The 12,017-nt window shown below is 38.7% G+C and overlaps 1 protein-coding gene across 5 annotated transcripts in view; it reads right to left on the minus strand.

Moving 5' to 3' along the window:
* Positions 1 to 408: 408 nt before the first annotated feature.
* Positions 409 to 12,017, minus strand: part of hdac5 (histone deacetylase 5) — a 64,929-nt gene continuing 53,320 nt past the window's right edge. For 4 of the 5 annotated variants that reach the window (XM_005811238.2, XM_023348684.1, XM_023348681.1 and 1 more), the window contains 11 exons: positions 11,145 to 11,194; positions 10,961 to 11,068; positions 10,824 to 10,879; positions 10,636 to 10,723; positions 9,543 to 9,662; positions 9,212 to 9,309; positions 8,193 to 8,311; positions 7,952 to 8,085; positions 7,755 to 7,836; positions 7,474 to 7,654; positions 409 to 6,308 (listed from right to left, as the gene is read on the minus strand). In XM_005811238.2, coding sequence (XP_005811295.1) covers positions 6,269 to 6,308; positions 7,474 to 7,654; positions 7,755 to 7,836; positions 7,952 to 8,085; positions 8,193 to 8,311; positions 9,212 to 9,309; positions 9,543 to 9,662; positions 10,636 to 10,723; positions 10,824 to 10,879; positions 10,961 to 11,068; positions 11,145 to 11,194 — 1,076 coding nt within the window. In that variant the 3' untranslated portion in view covers positions 409 to 6,268. The remainder of the gene's footprint in view (positions 6,309 to 7,473; positions 7,655 to 7,754; positions 7,837 to 7,951; positions 8,086 to 8,192; positions 8,312 to 9,211; positions 9,310 to 9,542; positions 9,663 to 10,635; positions 10,724 to 10,823; positions 10,880 to 10,960; positions 11,069 to 11,144; positions 11,195 to 12,017) is intronic. The other variant, XM_023348682.1, reaches the window with a different exon arrangement.

Here is a 12,017-nt window from a genome sequence, read left to right on the forward strand (position 1 = left end):
GTTGATAACTTTCATTTATCGTGCAATTAATTGATTTATTGTTTATTCTAACAAAAAGCAAGAAAAAAATCAGATAAAAAAACTTTGCCTATTTTATCTAACAAAAATCACCCTAGCTATGTAAAACTGAATATTTAGTCTGATTTATTGTTAAATGATGGGGGTAATGCTTTAAATACTTTTTTACCCAGTCAAATTCAAATCCAATTTATTATAATCCTTATTCAACATTTTCAAATGAACTTCAAAAATAAATACATAAAATTCTAGACAATTACATGTAGGGACACATGTAAAAATATGGCGGGGGATCAAATAATTATTTCCTCCACTGTAACTTTTGCTGACAAAAAACAATTTTAACTACAGCGCTTCCATCACAGCAGATGTAAACACATAGACAGCAGCAACGGTCCGTGAATTGCTTTATTGAGTTTCCAGACAAACTTAACAAGCCCACTTTAAAATATTAATAAAAAAATAATAATTAAATCGTCACAACAGTACAGTGAGTGTTTTAAAAACAAAAGGGCTTCATTAAAATGTCAGCAAACCCCTGAATTTAAACTGAGTGTGAAGAATCACAATAGTTACTTTCCCTTTTTTTAAGATCTTGCAACATAATCCTTCATCAGGACAAGGAGCAAAAATAATTTGAAACTTCAAAAAGTAGCAATTATCAATATTTGTCACAGTAACAGATTGCTTGAGTAGCGTGTATTGCACATGTGTACACAAATATGAACTTTATTTACATGTGAATCAGCGAGAACTAGACAGGACCGTTGCCAACAGCAATCTGCAAAAGAAAAATTACACTATGGATGGAGATAATTCAGGAATGTGTTTGTGATAAGTTCCAACAACAGCAACAACAAAAATAAATGCTGTTTTCTGAAACCTCTTCAGTGATAACCCTGAAGAAAGAAAGCAAACAGAGAGAATGTCTTCCTCCCCAGAAACTGGGAGAAAAGAGGCAGAGAATGAAGCTCTCTACCCAAAGCCTGGGGTTCCAATGTAACCCCCCCAACACGGCTTTACAGGACACAACAGTTACACCACGGGCTCAAACGTGAAGAAATATACAGGATCAATTTAAGTAGCAAAAGAGTCAGTGTGTATAGCAACATTAGAGCTGTGAAACACCTTCACAACATTAAACACTTCTTTCAGTCAATCCGCTTTTTCTCTGTATTCTGTTTGTCAGAAAGAAATGTGAGCTGAGAGACAACATGTGAGTACACAATGTGAGGCAATCATCACCACATTTAGGTTTGGTGGAGTTTTGAGTTTTGGTCTCAGTGAACTAATATCATAATACACTATTAGGGTAAAACAATAAATACATGTGAAAACTGTTAGTTTCCACTTGCAACGGTTCATAGAAAAGTCTCAGGTTGTGGTGACAGCATACCTGGAAATGATGCATTTTAAAACCTTTACACTGCAGTTCCTTAAACGACCATAAAATGTAAGCAAATTCTCAAGAAATGTCACATTTGGCATATAAAAGCTTTTGACTTCAGGAGGCATGGGGGGGCTCAACAGAATGTGGTGGTAATTGCTGCTTGCTGATCCACATCACTATTAAAGGAATAGCTTGTAACTCTTGAAGTGAGGCTTTGTGATGTTATCAGTGACACTTCTCTTACCTGGGGTGGCCAGAGGTCACAGTGAGGTTGTAGAACCTTGAAGGAAATCCTTATCCAGATAGACACTTCAAAACCACTCAAACTGAAAATGTTTCCATCTGTTGGACACAATGCTGTGTATGTGCTCTTTTACTAGAAATCAGTAAGCTTGTTCCTGTCTTCTAGTTGTCATTGCTGAGGCTGCCAGCTACGCCAGTCAGTCAAAGTCTGATAAGAATGATATCAAGCTCTGGATTTTGCCATTTGTGCAGACACATCAAATATGTTCCAGTCCTTTTCCAGGTCTTATGCAGAAATAATCCCGCTCCAACAGCTGGCTGTCTCTGCCAATCGCACTTTGCGCCATCACATGGATGTTCTTTGACTGAGCAAACAGTTTAACTTAGTAATACATACTGTATAGGGTGATTTCTCAGTGGGAAAAGCAGTCGCCTTGCAATAGGGAAGTTGTGAGTTTATGTTAATTTTCCTTCCCCATCACATGTCAGTTTTTCACAAATGGATGATGTACATTATTAGTATTTGATCATGCAGTTTAAGTTGTTTTGAATTGCAATAATTTGCTGCAACAATGCTCCATTTGACTGTTAGCCTTCTACGCTCTCAATTGTGTTTGTGGTCTCAATCTGCTGTCACTCACCAATCAACTGTAAAGTTCACAAACGTAAAGTTAACTTTGCTGTTGAGCTGCCATTTGTCCAATGGAATTAAGAATGATTATCAAAACCTTGCAGTTGTTTGGGAATTATCCAAGAAGATGTGCTACATGCAGCCTCAGATACTGTAGTTGAGTTTGTTGCTTTGACAAAAGAACAAAAGTCTCTTGCAAAAGTGTCGATATTAAATATCTGCTAATATTGCATGTTATCTGACAGATATAAACATTTTTTATGTTTGACTTGTTTTAGCTGGCTAGAATTAACCCTCTGATTTAACTGCTAGCCATCCAACATAATGAGGTTTTCTTCACTTTTCTATGAATACCACAGGAACATGTTGTCTGTCAATCACAGTTTATCAAACTATAACTGACACTACCTTCACTTTAAAGATCCAAATTATCCCTTCAATTGATTTGTGCTTATTTAAACTTCAGCTGACTATTAATAGGTTCAGTATCCTGCACCATCACACTTGTTGGTGAATTTTAGCTTTCAGTTCCCAGGCCCATGACATCACCTGTCTACCGCACTGTTGGGTAAATTGAAATCCTTCTTGCTCCAGGCACGGCGTCGAATAGGACACGTTGTATAGCTTCAAAGCAACGGCTTTGTAGCACAGAGCAGAGTTTATTGTAGGACTGTAAAACTCTGCTGGGAGCAACTAACACCTCCATCTCTCAGGGAGTCCTGCTGAGAATATCTGTCACCTCTCTCTCTCAAGGAGGCCTTAGGAAGGAATCAAAATTATTTAACACACATAAACATTATCTAAATGTAACTACAAGGCTACATGATACAACGAAGTCAGGCTTCATATTAGTGACTGACAGTTTGAGAGATGAGGTTGCCTACTAGTGCAGAAAGACAAAAAATATATGTAGCATGAAAGCCATAAATCTGATAAATCAGTCCAACCTGAAAAAAAATACAAACAGCACTGAACCAGGTATAAAAGCAGAGAGCCCCAAAACTTATGTAGGCAGTGATGCTATCTGTTGTGCACATCAACACTGAAGTGGGATACATTGATCTTTTGCATTCTATTGGTCTGATATTGCTAAATGGATGTAACCTCTAGGGTTACATCCATAGATGCCTAGTTGTTGTTAAGTAACTAGGCATCACTTAACAGCATGCCTAGTTAAGTGACTTAATGTGAGCTTCTCTATGTCTCTATAGAATGTTTTTACAGCACTGATTAATAGATAGGTCCAGCTCTAAGGTTTTGCAACTTCAGGAGATGATGGGGTTTGTCAGTTTATGAAGTTACTCATTTCAAGTTACAAACAAGAACTGGTATGTTTAAATAATAGTTTGATCCAAGGAAGGATATGTTTAGCAATTAGCAAGTAACCAATATGCTAACTGCTAAAGTTAGCATGTTGAAGGTCAATGTTCAATACAACGTTGACCTTCTTTTTGACCTGAAATAAGCACGGTAATAATGGTTTGTGATAAATATTTTAACATCATCTGGCAGCTGAGCCAAAGCATCATCTGCACGAGTGGTTTGTGCCTATAAATGAGGCACAAACTCAAATTAAGGTTTTTAGAAAGTTAACATGTTTCCAAACTATTCTGACAGTTTAAAGTCCTTTTAATGAGAGGCCAGTGAAAGTGGCAGAGAAATCAGTTTTTTTTGTGGTACAGTGTACTGCAGTCTCTAATCCATCTTTTTCTGTGAATTGATGCTCAGTTTGCTGTAACAAGGCAACTACACTGTTCTCCCTGCTTACAACAAAGACATATTCAGCTGTTTAAAAATATTTCTGCTCTCATGAGGAAGTTGTGTGGAAACTAGCACCACCTTCAAATGTAGGCATAACTCTTACCTCCCAGTCTGCTCTTTTCTGAATGTGTTCAGTTAAGCTGTGAGGCTGAGGTGAAAACTGTGTGTTACCAGTCTGGGGTCTAAATCATTACGTTATTTGGGACAGTTTTATTATTGAAAGTATTTAATTAATGTAAAATGTCTTCAGAAACCTTTACAAACAAGAATATTAAAAACCAAAGTGACCTGCTGACTATGGATTGGTACCCTAAATGTTTTTCACCTACTTCTGCCTTCACATAAGCTAAAATGGTCGCTATCAAACTCTGCATTCTTTATCTTTTGCACCATTGGTGACGCTTTCCACAAAAGCTGTTTCATTATACTTGTAAAGCTTGTGTCAATGAGCATGTGTGTTCTACTTTAAAAGGACTAATTGCTTGTAAGAAGTTTGTTGACAAACAATACTTTGAAGGACACATTAGTTTTCTGTCTATCGTGGAGAGGAAGTCTGAACATTGCTACCATCTGTCCGTTCCCTCATATATAACATGTCTGGGATTTAGGAACATGCTGTGATAATCTGTTGGAATACAAAGCCACAGTCACTGGACCCACCTACTAAGCCAGTCATGACAATTGATTTGAACACCTCCTATGTGCTGCTTGCCTGAGGAGGGCAGTACAGAGCAGTGGTCCTGCCAGAGAAACCTGAGCGCAACATTCTCCTCCAAAAAGATTCAACATCCTATCGTCCCTTGGCATCTGTAAACAAACAAACAAGCAGGCTGCGGTGACAGCGGGTGCCATCAAGCCGTGCACCAACTTTCTGTCAAATAGCCAAACTTTTAAAACACCAGATCCTCAAATAGAGTATATTCATAAATCTTATCTGATTGGATAAAACACAGTTTACACATTATTTTTGCTTGTCATACAAAAAGAGAAAGTATTCTGTAGTTTATACATACATGTATGTACAGATATAGTAAAAACAAAACAAACTACAGATGCTGTGATGTTGCTATGCGCAACTGTTTGGTGGACGGTATTTACAGCAAAAAGAAAATATTACACTCAAAATGAAAAACAAAAAAAGGGTGGTAATTGTGGTATTTTAAAAAGTACCACAATCTAAAATTATTTTTGGAAGATAGAAAGGGGTGGGACTCGGGTCACATGACTTTCAACAGAAACAACAAAGTGAGTTTGAAGGGCTGCAGTATAATGTCTAGTTTTGTAGAAGATGAGCTGATCCTGAGATTGTTTCCTCAGTATCATTATATTACATTAACTTCAATAATAACACTCAGATAAGCTTTTTGACAAACATTTCCACTGGTACAACTCTTAGGAAACACCAAATAAGTATTTTGGGAATACCTGGAAAGATTACAGCTTATGAGCTCTGCTGATCCCCTCTACTCATCTTTGTCACAAAAAAAATGAAAAACTAAGGCATTCAGATGATGAAACAAATATACACCAAGCGACTGAAACAACAGCAGTGTATGTGCGCTATCTGGCCGGTTCTTCAGTCCTCGTGGGCTGCTTGGTTGGCTGAGGTGCACTGGCAGTGATGTGTGGATTCTGATTGAATAGTTTGTGTTAGACAGAAAAAAGGCACCTTGAGTTCTTGCTCTCCCGCTCCTTGTAAAACGAGTTACCCTTCCAACAAGCAACTACTCGTTTTCTTTGACAGACACAAGAAGACAAGTCGTCAGCTTGTTGTCAAACATTTTGACCAGATTAAAGTTTTTTATTTCCACAGTAAAAGTCCCTCAGTGGAATCAGAGGAGTAGGTAGGAAATATAAAAGAAGAATGACTGGACAAGGTTCAACGATGCTGTGTACAGGTAGTGTACAGAAATTGCAACCTTGCTGACGCTCCTTGTCTTTGGTTTCCATGAAGATGCGAACAAGTCGTCTGCGAATCTTTGGATGGATGAACCAGAAGAAAAGAGAGGCACCCCTGTTTTGTACAGGACTTGCCTTTGCCTGCCTTATTTGGATGTTCTCAGCTAATCTGAGACCTCCACGACAATTCAGTTCCACACTGTGAATGCGTACATGTGTGTGTGTGTTGGTGTACATACACACTCTGTGGAGGAGCAGGAACAGGAGGACAAGAAGGTGCTAGAAGGAGGTGAAGGTGTTTTTGGATGCTTTAGGTCAGCTCCTCTTTATAAAACAGGCTCTTCCTCCATTGGCTCCTCTGTAGACCTGTAGAAAGTTCAGCAGTCAATCACATAACATCACATCTTATGGAGATATTCTGTGACACAAGAACACACAGAAGACATTGTTTTTATAGTATTCTGCTCCCTTTACTCTGACACCCTGAAATCAAAATTAATACAACCAATGTCTTTTGAAAATTACCTTCTGACTACTTGTAAATATAGTCCAGCTGTATATAGGAGCAATTTTACCACAGTATAAATACAGCTGCTAAGAAAGCTCCTAGGGGTTTGACAGTGAACATATCAGTTAATAATTTCATGAAAAACAAGGAACACACTAAACAGAGGTGTTTAAAAGTATCTTTCAATGAAGACAAAGGCACAAGTCCTGGACTTGTATATTATTTGCACATAATGAAGTGGGCTGATGTGTAAGTCATCTAGTAAAGATGTTTCAGTAACTGAAGGATCCAGAGTTAGAAGCTAAATAACCATTTGAGACATTGAAAGACCAAATAGAAACCATTTGCAACCTAAAAGACAATGAACCAATCACACGCTGTTTGATGTATTTTGAACTAAAATATGATTCCTGGATAGTTTGAGTTGGCATTGGTTCAAATGTCACAAAATGCCACGGTTCTTGTGTGTGGGACTGGACAATAAGTCAATAAAAAATACACAAGTGACCAATATTAATAGGTATTATGTCTGACAGAATATTCAATATATAGAATTCACTGGACTCCAATCCAGAACTCACAGCATTCTGGGGGACGTAGGCCGAGGAAAGGCTTTAGCTGCTCAACCTCTCAGGGCCCAGTAAGCCCTGCAAGGAGAGTGGTGTCAACTAACTAACTCACTCTGTGGTTAACTATTAACAACTTGTTGGGAACCTGCACAGCAATTTAAGGTTTTGACACTGTGCCTCGTAGCTGCGTGAAAGCTGTGGATAAAACAGGAAAGGTCACGCACCAGTTTGGCAGTATTTAAGATACTTGAAACAAAAACTAATTAGAAATTGGTGATAGTATTATGCTGTGAGGATGTTTTTCTTCAGGAAATAAAGCAACGCAGGGCAATCTTAAAAGAAAACCTGTGAGAGGCTGCAAAATGATTTCTAAAAAGATGTTCTCATTTCTAAATCTGAAAAGCAATAAGGTATTAGTTAAAGGTACAGAGTGGTTACAGACACCTTAACTGACCTGTTAGATTCTCTGTTTTCAGGAACAGAGCCTGGCTGGTCCACATCAACACTTAGAGAGGCCATGGCACTGAGTGTTTCAGCCTCGTCCCTCTCAGACTGGCCTGGGGCCACAGGGGACCCTGCCAGGAGAGAGGGGCCACTGGTTTGAGACGCACTCTGGAGACAAGGCCAGTGCTTACCTGGAGACAGTCACAAAGACACAGTCAGAGACACAGTCAGAGATAGAGATAGACTACATGCTGTGGTGTTTAATGTGAACCATATTGTGATTGTTCTTACTCTGGATGTCTATGACTCTCTCCAGGGAGGCACAGGCTTTTGGACATGGCTTCTCCTGAGGCCACTGAAACCCAGAGTCACACTGAATGATAGACAAAAATCTAATCAGTATATTAGTTGTGATTAGTTTCATTCTATTAGCAATGCAGTTTATTCCACATTTTCTCATGCAAATCAGAGTTGAGTCTGTCTCTTACCAGATCTCCCAGGAGGGCAGAGACGCAGGCCTCTGATGCGTCACAGATAGCAGTTAGGTCATGGCCACCCTCTAGCGCCATTACAATCCGCCCACCTGCCAGTCCCATCAGCAGCTGTGTTAGCTTACCAAAACCTGCAAACACCGATTTATCAGGAGTCATGTCGGGGAAAAGTAAATACAAAAGATGGGTAGAAAAAAACTCTGTTTGTTTGTAGGATTGCTACTAAAGCCGCCCTCACATTGTGCAGAAACATTGTAGCCACCCAGAGGAGACTGATGACCTTCCACTGCATCAAAGCCTGCAGACACCAGGACCACATCTGGACTGAACTGCTGGGCAATGGGCATTACCACACTCCTAAATACACAAAACAGGCAAGGTCTTAGAGCACAGGTGTCAAACTCCAGTCCTCGAGGGCCGCTGTCCTGCAGTTCTTAGATGTGCCACAGGTACAAAATGGCTTAATTACCTCCTCTTTGTGTAGATCAGTTCTCCAGAGTCTTGCTAATGACCTAATTATTCTATTCAGGTGTGGTGCAGCAGAGGCACATCTAAAAGTTGCAGGACACTGGCCCTTGAGGACTGGAGTTTGACACCCCTGTCTTAGAGCATGCTTTTGCCTCACAGTTTAGCTTTCCCACAATTAATTATGAAAACATTTACACTGAATGCAGATTATCATGATTTGCAAAAGTATTTTTAAATTATCTCCTTAAGATCCCTGTGCCACTTTCTCTCTCTCCTGAGTCTACCTCATGCTCTCCCCTCACACCTGCAACCTGTTAGCTCATCAGCCTTCTTTTGTTCAGAATTCAACCTCTCCAACACTTAAGCACCTTATCTTCAGTCACTCCTTGCCAGTTCCTCTCGTCTACTCCCGTCACTTCCCCATTCTGCACAGTGTTATCCTTGTGTCTCCCTGCTGGTTTCTTTTACATATCCTACATGAATCTGCTGGCTAAGAATAAGTGTAAATGCAGTAAGGTTATTTACGTTAGCGGTAATGACACCCAGTTACGCCAATGCAAGGTTGAAGGTTAATGTGGCTTTAGTGTGTAAGTTTGCCAAAACAATGTCAGACAGCATAATTTTTCTAATGTATCACTGCAGCGTAGTATGAGTTAGTGTTGGTTTTCAGAGTTATCCAGGTATTTCCTAAATGCTTCAGATTTAACAGTCTGGAATGATGTATACCAAATGTGTAAAAACAGATTTTACTCAGAGATAATTGGCTGCTTCCAGTAAGGAAATGTTTACCTGAAAGCAGTGAGGTATTCCACATCACCCATAGGAGGCTCTACTCCTCCAGTCCATGCTATATTTACATTAAAGCCAACTCCTGCACCTGAGCCCACCTACACAGAGCAAGCAAAGATACATTTAAAAGACAGCAGTTTTATGTTGATTATTTTTGATAATTATAGTTTTGAATAAAAATTGCTGCTTTTGTTACACTAGATAACTGAGAACGGTGGTACATTTGATAAATGGTAAATGGATGATCCCTGGGTACTAAACAAAAATCAAACAAAATGTAACCAAAGTCTTGACTGGGTTACAAAGACTAAACAATTGAATGAATACATACCTCCTCTGGTGCTCCACTGCCAGGAAAGAAGTTTCCATCATCGTACCGATGCAGAGATATGTAGAGCACATTGGGATCGTTGTAGAAGGCCTGCTGGGTGCCGTTGCCATGGTGAATGTCCTGCCATGATAGTTCACAGTAACATCAGAGGCAAGGTCAGTGATATGCTTGGATACTATAAACACAGTTGAGCAGGTCAATGTTTTATCCCCTTCTACTTTTGACACATAGAGTATGACATGAGGAAGTTATAATGTGATAGGCAACATGACTATCACATTATATGTCCAAAGCCAAGAGTTTGGCTGCCTCAAAGGTTTCACATTGAGGCCAAAATGTTTAATTCTTGTCTCCTCAAACCAGAGCACCATGTTGAATATGGCCCCCACATAGTGATCAGTTGTAAAGTAGTGCCTTGCATTACATTTTGGAATGCAAGTGCAGATATAGTGCCTGCACTTTCACCCCAGTATAGAACTGATTTAAAATAAACTAAACAAAAGGAGTGATGTAGACCACAGACAGTCAGCATGAAAAAGAATATTTAGAATATTTAATTTGTACAAAATAAAGTGGTTTATTGATCTCAATTATCTAAATATGGGGGGATAATCTGAACCTTGTGAGAATAGACAATTTTGGTCTTGCAAATGTAAAACATCCAGCATGGAGGAGAAGGCATTTTTGTTCTGTAAGAACATTTAATGATGCTGAACTGAAAGCAAAGCCTGACCATTCACACATGGCACTAAAATCCCTTCTGAACAATCAGAACATTTACATTCTTTAAAAGCAAAGAAATATATATTTATGCATTTATTTCTTATGTCAATTTTGGTCCTCCATACAAAGCTACTCAGGCCTAAAAATCAATCTCAGTGCTGCCCATGTTACAGCAGCACAGATGTCCCCAACGCTCCTGATTCAAAAAGGGCTTTATGAATTGAAAATACTGCTTATTTTGTCTGTATATGGTTTTTGAATAAATTTGATTAATTAATTACAGAATCTGCAATCCCTCCACTGTTTTAAAATTAACGTAAATTAGCAGAACATCCTCTGTATGTAATGCTTATGTTTTTGTGCTTCTCACCCAGTCCACAATGAGGATCTTCCCTACTCCTAGCTTTTGTTGCAGCAGTTTGGCAGTGATGGCTACTGAGTTGAAGAAGCAAAAGCCCCTGTGTCCACACAAACAGGCACAGATTTTTCAGAACCTAGGCTTGCAGATCTGATAAAACATGTAGATTATTTTAAAAATAAAGAGATGGAGGTACTGACATGGCTGTGGATTCCTCTGCATGGTGACCAGGTGGACGCACAACTGCAAAGCCGTTCTGGTAAAAGAAACATACACTTAAGAGTAAAAGTCAGTTCGGATGGTACATGATATTGAGGAGAATTTTTGTGTGTGCTACCTTCAGCTCCCCTGCAGCCACCTTAAAGGCCAGCTCAATAACTGAGCCCACTGCCATGCGAACTGCTGCTGATGAGTGCATTTCGTTCCACACAGTGTCACTGTCCACCTGCAGAGGGCAGCATTGAGCTTAGGTTAAGACCTCTGATGGAGGTTAGATAAACAAAAAGTATAGAGAGCCTCACCCCTATTCCTCCACAGGGCAGAACAGCATACATCTTCTGACTGATAGGACCTGAAAAAGAACACAATCAACTGAAACCTCCGGACAGCAGGGCAGGGCTGAAACAGTTCTTCAGATTAATTGTAATGAATCGTTAATTGAGACAATCAACAAATTTATCAGTTAAATAATCATTAACAGGAGTATGTAGACTCTGAAACATGCTATTTTCTGAACAAACAACACCCTTAGAGCAGTAATTAAAAGAATACTATTCAAAAAATTTCAAAGTTTTGCATTTAACATAAAAAACCTTGATAAACAGAAATGACAGTTTTAACTCCACTTGGTTAAAATTCTAAAAAAATTCTAAAAAAATAATCTCCTACTAAGTACTTTTGCTGTACTTAATACAGGCATAGATTGGTTACTAAAAATATCAACATTATTAGCCCTGAAGTGTATTGATGTTAAGTCCAGCAGAAAGGCCTGAGATTTCACATACTGTTAGAAGAAATTTTTAGCTGCAGAGGCATCCTTTGCTCCAGATGGCTAAACGTTCAGTGAACAAGCTGCTGTTGCATTTTAGGCAATAAAATGTTTATTTTACTATTTTAAAAAGGAACTGAATTATTTGTTTTTTTGCATATCTTATGTATTTCTAATATTTTATTAAAACGGTTAAATGGTACAATAAAAAATTTGCAGAATGTTAAAAAAATTTATATAATTGACTATTGACTAACTAACTAACTAACTAACTAATTGTTATTTGCAGCAGTAATCACCGGACACAAATATGGAGACACAAAAGTCATAAGAGATGAAGAATATTACAATTAAAAGCAGATAAGACACCAAACTACTGCGTAGGATAAGTATGAAACTGTGAACA

This window comes from Xiphophorus maculatus, chromosome 16 (assembly GCF_002775205.1).
Source record: "Xiphophorus maculatus strain JP 163 A chromosome 16, X_maculatus-5.0-male, whole genome shotgun sequence".
NCBI classification, from domain to species: Eukaryota; Metazoa; Chordata; class Actinopteri; order Cyprinodontiformes; family Poeciliidae; genus Xiphophorus; species Xiphophorus maculatus.